General features: G+C 32.5%; 1 protein-coding gene across 1 annotated transcript; it reads left to right on the top strand.

Annotated features, from left to right (window-relative positions):
• Nucleotides 1-284: 284 nt before the first annotated feature.
• Nucleotides 285-4,005, top strand: LOC114314422 (LDL receptor wingless signaling/trafficking chaperone). Its single transcript, XM_028260893.2, has 3 exons — nt 285-821; nt 2,985-3,113; nt 3,678-4,005. The coding sequence occupies exons 1-3, from the start codon at nt 498-500 to the stop codon at nt 3,852-3,854; spliced, it is 630 nt and encodes a 209-aa protein (XP_028116694.2). The 5' UTR covers nt 285-497; the 3' UTR covers nt 3,855-4,005.
• The last annotated feature ends 1,823 nt before the right edge of the window (nt 4,006-5,828 follow it).

Raw genomic sequence — 5,828 nt, 5'->3', positions numbered from 1 at the left:
CCATTAATTTTAATAAAGGGCAAATTACATATACACCCCTCCAGGTTTGGTTAAATTACAGATACCTCCTGAGGTTTCGGAAATTACATCCCGCCCCCTGAGGTTTGTATTTTCATAACAATTTACTCCCTGAGGTTTATATTTCATAACAAATTACCCCCTAATTTCTTATGCAAATATAGCATTCAGGGGGGAATTCGTAATTTCTCAAACCTCAGGGGGTATCTGTAATTTTGTCAAACCTGGAGGGGTGTATATGTAATTTGCCCTTTAATAAACGGTGTCATTTTACATACACCGCGACTAATTTTTTTTTTTTTTCCCCCCAATTTGATCCAAGACAAACCATCCACCCCAAAACAAAAAAATTGACGAGAAATTACTGGCGAGTTGGTCCCAAACCCCTTGTGTGCATATATGGAGCACACAAATGTAACTCCACAACTCTCCTAAACTCTGATCGATCAAGCAAAGCTTTAGAAACCCATGTCCATGTCATGATGAGTCACCAAACTTCTCGCTTCCTCTTTCTCATCTTCTTCATCCTCATCGCCGAACACAACGAAATCTCCCGATTCGCCGAAGGAGGGAAGAGGAGGATTCACATCACCGACGACCTAGACGACGTCGTCGACGACGAAGAGGACGAAGCATGGAAACAATGGGGCAAAAAATCGCCACCCCCAAGAGCCGAGTTCGACCCTCCTCCCATGGACTTCTCCAACATGGATTTGCCGGAGATGCAGAACGAAATGCTCAAGCGCCAGTTAGGTCCAGTATTCGGCTTCGTCAAGCTTCGATTGGACGTTGAAACCACTCGGGTAATTGCAAATTCTTTTTTAATTTTTAGCTGTAATGGGTCAGAGTCGTTGGATTTGAATTGGGTTTTTGTTTCTGGAAATTTGGATGTCTAGGGTTTGTTGTTTGATCATTGGAGTTTTACTGCATTTGATGTATGTTTGATGATTGGAATTTTACTGAATTTAGTGCAAACTCTTTTTTCTCTTATTTTGATTTTGATTTGTAGCTGTAATGGGTCAGAGTCGTTGGATTTGAACTGGGTTTTTGTTTCTGGAAATTTGGATGTCTAAGATTTGTATGTTTGATCACTGGAATTTTACTGCAAACTCTTTCTTTTTTCTTTTTTTTTTTTTTTTTTTTTTTTTGGGGGGGGGGGGGGGTGTGGATTTGTGGCTGTAATGGGTCAGAGTCGTTGGATTTGAATTGGGTTTGTTTCTGGAAATTTAGATGTCTAGGGTTTGTTGTTTGATCATTGGAATTTTACTGCATTTGATGTATGTGGGTAGCGAAGAACATACAAATCCTATATATATATGTAATATATTTTTTTGCATGTATGAATACTACTTATGTGAAATTTAGTGAATTTTGTGAGGGTTTAGACCTATGGATATATAAATGTAAATATGTAAATGCAATTAAGTTTTGCCAGCTTAATTTATAGGGTTCAGCAGAAAAATGGAAAATTGAATTGGGTTTGTTTATGGAAATTTGGATAATTTTGCTGCATTTGATGTATGTGGGTTGCGAAGAATATACAAATCCTATTTGTAATTTATTTTTGCAGGTATGAATACTAGTTATGGGAAATTTAATGAAGTTTGGGAGGAATTAGATCATATATGAATATATATACATGTAAATATGTAAATGGAATTAAGTTATGGCAGTTTAATTTAGATAAAACTTAGCAATTTGAAAAAGTTGGGATGCAAGGTTGGACCATATATATATATATATATATATATATAATACATATATATGATGTTTTACTGCATTTGATGTATGTGGATTGCAAAGAATATACAACTCCTGTCCAATATGGAACTATTTTTGCTTTTTTGAAAACAATTTATGGAAGATTTATTGAAATTTACTTGGATTTAGACCGTATATGTAGATAGTGACACTTCTACATATGCCCTTGATTAATGGGAGGCGAGTTCATGTTAATTAGTTCTCTATGTGCAAGCACAACGAAAAATTTGTGAGCCAATCTTTTTATCTATTGTGAGGTGGCTAGAGAGTTGTGGTCCTTCATTCTTGTTTTGTTTGGAGTAGTTTCGGTGTTTCCCGGAAAAGTGGGAAGCTTCTCTATGATTGGGAAGGAACTTGGGTTGTAAGGAGGAGGAAGGTGTGGCCTTTGTCTTTTTTGGATTTAATATTGATAGTTTGGAGTGAGAGGAATAGAGGGAATTTTGTTCGGAAAGAATAATCCATTTTGAGAATCAAAAGTAAAATTTTGTTTGTCTTGCATAGTTGGTTTTCCAGAATAGTTAATCTGTCCTTGAACCAATTTTTGCATTTTGTGGAGTCTTTTGAATAGTTTTGGTTGTATAGTTGATATAGTTTTGGTATATGGTTGCACTCCCTTGGTGTGTTATTTTAATATAAATTATTTTAAGACACATGTACATATGTAAAGACATTTAAGTTTTGGAGGCTTAAATTTAGTTAATAGGTTGGCAATTTAAAAAAAATTGGGATATGAGACTATATATATGTACACTAGATGTACATATGTGACATGCATGATGTTTTGGCTGTTTGAATTCAGGTGGAAGTTCGGCAATTTGAATGAGTTAGGAGTCCAAGGAAATGAAAATTTATGTTTTGTTGCACATTTAGTGCATGATCTGAAAGCTCATTTTTATGCATTTATTTTTCTCTGTTTCAGATTGTTTATGCAGATTTGCATGTTATGATGATGGATTGATAGGTTCTTGTTACCTGATGCCTAAATCATGTAGAAAACCCGAGATTATTTCATTTTTGCAATAGCTCTATGGCATATTATGTTTACAGAAAATTCTTTGTTGTGAAGCCTCAAATACGCAATATCCATCTTTTACGATTCAAGTTGACAAGTCAATAAAGAGATGGTTGAATCAAAATAATTTCATTTTATTGTGTTGCGGAAAGATGACATTAAACTATATGTTTTATTCACTCAAAATTTTCAGGATGTTGTGTCTGACATTGCTATGAAATGGACACAACTTTCAAGAACTGGATCTATTGAGACGAAGTTTATGGGTTTCGATCTTAACACAATTATGTTCACTATGGAAAAAGGCCAAGATGCTTCAGAGGTATGTTTATCATTGACTCGCAAATATTTCTCAATATCCCACTGAAAAAGTTGCACTAGTTTTTAATTTTAGAGGATGATTAGATGGTTCACAATTGGATGCCAATTAAGATGTGTTTTACTTTTAACACATTTCTTTTAGATCCCAACACTTATCATTAGTCAACTAAATAAGCTTATTGAAGTCAGAAATGTTTTGAGAAACACTAAGAACAAATTTTCTCATAATTTTGATTTCCTCACAAGTCATGTTTTACATTTGAAGTATGAAAAATTGGGCATTTGATATAGAAGGTACCCTAGTTATATGTATACGATTTAGGTGTGTGTCTGTTTTGCTCAACATTGCTAGTATTTGCAAATAAGTTAGGTGGTTGATCCATGGACTTTGGATCCTACATCCCACGTTTTCATACTGAAATGGTATCTTTCTTTATGCATATTTTCTTTCCCTCACTAGTGAATTTGGTAGTTGTTTTTTTGTTTGTTTAAGATTAAAAATTGCTAACCCTATCTTTCAAATTTGGTTAATCCTATCTCATTATGGGCATCTTTTGTCCTCCAGCTTAAAGAATTTGTTTTGAACCAATCAGAAGCATATGAGATTAAGATAGGAGATCAAGTTTTCCGAAGACCAGGAGACCCTCCTTTAGAAGAAGTTATTGAGAAGCTCAAAAATGAGAGAAACAAAGAAGGTACCAATCCCACAAAGGATGAAGAGCATAGGAAAGATGAGTTGTAGTTCATCCAAATCCATTTACCATACAAACTACAAAATACCACTGTTTTATAATTATTTTGTAAGTTATATTTTATTTTTTTAGAATTTCTTGTGAACCCTAAACACTTTAATTTTGGCATTTGTTATAAGATTGTCTTCAGGTTGAGTCTGACTCCATTTGATTCATTTAATCATTTTCAAATGCAAGTTTGATCTATGCATTGCATTCTTACCATTAGTGTGATGAATTCATGTTAAATGAATGAGAAATAAAGCATAAATGTTGTGTTCATGTAGTTTTGTTTGATCACATTTACCGCTTTTTACTGCGTGACTTGTGCACTTAAATATCTTCTATTTTCTCAATCTTTCACATCCAACGAAGGCTAAATTGAATTGGGTTTTTTTAATGAGAACAAACACAAATATGGTTGGTACATAGTTTTAGTAATCAATTTGTTTTGTAATTTTGTTTATGAAAATTAGTGGGTTTTGTTTTAAATATTATACAGGAAATTTTTTTTGAGAAATTGGAGAAAATTAAAATATGTGGCAAGTTAACTTCAATTTTTTTTTTTTAATCTAATTAAACATAAGAAAATTATTGCCATCTCTTTTCAGATTTTTGATAATTTTAAAAGCTTGTCATGTTGTTGACATTATTATCTTCTAAAGACAATTAACTAATATAGATGAATTAATTTCTATTTTTATAACTAAATACCACAATAATTTAATTTCTATTTTTATAACTAAATACCACAATAATTATATAACTAAACAACTCAATCTTCATTCCACATTGTAAATTTGACAATATGGCAATTAATGGCGAGCATGTCGATATCATGGTGAGAATAAAATAGTTTGATGGGTAAATTATAGAGGTGCTGTATCTGTCCAAATTCAAAACCCGTCAAAGGTGGCTCCTTACCTGAAATCGATCTGAGCCCATATAGCCTTGGCCCGTCCACCGTCCAAATTATGTTCAACGGTCTAAACCCAAGCAGCTGTGACCCATGGGACCTGCAACCAGTCAATCATGTTATCCTTACCTTCTAACCAATCGGCCAATCACGCTATCCTTACCTTTCAACCAACTCCTTCGATTCCGCTTCTAAAGTAGTATATAATCTCAGTTCCTTACCTTGATGCCTACGAAATACTCTTTTTTCTTTTTCTTCTTGTTGTGTTGTTTCTGAATGGCATCATAGTTAATTATCGGTTTATCCACAATTTTGGGACTTTTTAGAATCTGTACCTTGATTTTGTTTGAAAATGAATAATACATTGGTGCAAAATAGAGAAATTTATAATTTTAAATGGAATTAATAAATAAGTTGATTTTGGTTTTAAAATGGGCTTGCAAAATAGTGGAATACAATTTTAAATGGAATTAATATACCTTTTAGATATGAACTCACAACAAATGATAGAAAGATAGCCTTTTTTACTACATATAAAAATACCAAAATTCAAATTTATAATCAACACTACCCCAATATTCTTCCCTACGTTTGTGTAAAATTTCCGCTGAATTACATTATCAGGTCTCTCTAGCTTCAACGTGTGATAGAGAGGGGATTTTGACTTTCACTAATTACTGCATCCAAAGTTGCACTATGTTTATTTTTGAGTAATTACTGCATCCAAAGTTGCACTATGTTTATTTTTGAGTAACACTGTTTACATAGTTATTTATGATCGAAAAGTGATACATAATGTGAATGATAATGTGGCGTCATCAAATGCTTTTTGGTCTATCTTCATTGATTCTTAAAATATAAATTTTATTTGATTGATAGATTAATAAGGAAAAATTATCTACAATAGATGGTTTTTTTGTTTTTTTATATATTATAAATAAATGTAAATGTATCATTGCCAACTTCAATTCTTCAATTTCTAAAATGCATCTTACAAAATTTAAAGGGAGTTTTTTTGATAAATTAACTTTTTAAGAGTTTTATTCCATCAAATCTATATTTTTTTTAC

Source organism: Camellia sinensis, chromosome 2 (assembly GCF_055761805.1).
Source record: "Camellia sinensis isolate YWXY chromosome 2, ASM5576180v1, whole genome shotgun sequence".
NCBI classification, from domain to species: domain Eukaryota; kingdom Viridiplantae; phylum Streptophyta; class Magnoliopsida; order Ericales; family Theaceae; genus Camellia; species Camellia sinensis.
Note: the sequence above shows the minus strand (reverse complement) of the source record. Positions and strands in the feature narration are given on the sequence as shown.

What these genes read in the sequence shown, in the direction of transcription:
- LOC114314422 (XM_028260893.2), top strand. Translation starts at nt 498, where the DNA reads ATGATGAGTCACCAAACTTCTCGCTTCCTCTTTCTCATCTTCTTCATC. An exon ending in TGGACGTTGAAACCACTCGG is followed by an intron (nt 822 to 2,984) that starts GTAATTGCAAAT and finishes CAAAATTTTCAG; the next exon opens with GATGTTGTGTCTGACATTGC. An exon ending in AAGGCCAAGATGCTTCAGAG is followed by an intron (nt 3,114 to 3,677) that starts GTATGTTTATCA and finishes TTTGTCCTCCAG; the next exon opens with CTTAAAGAATTTGTTTTGAA.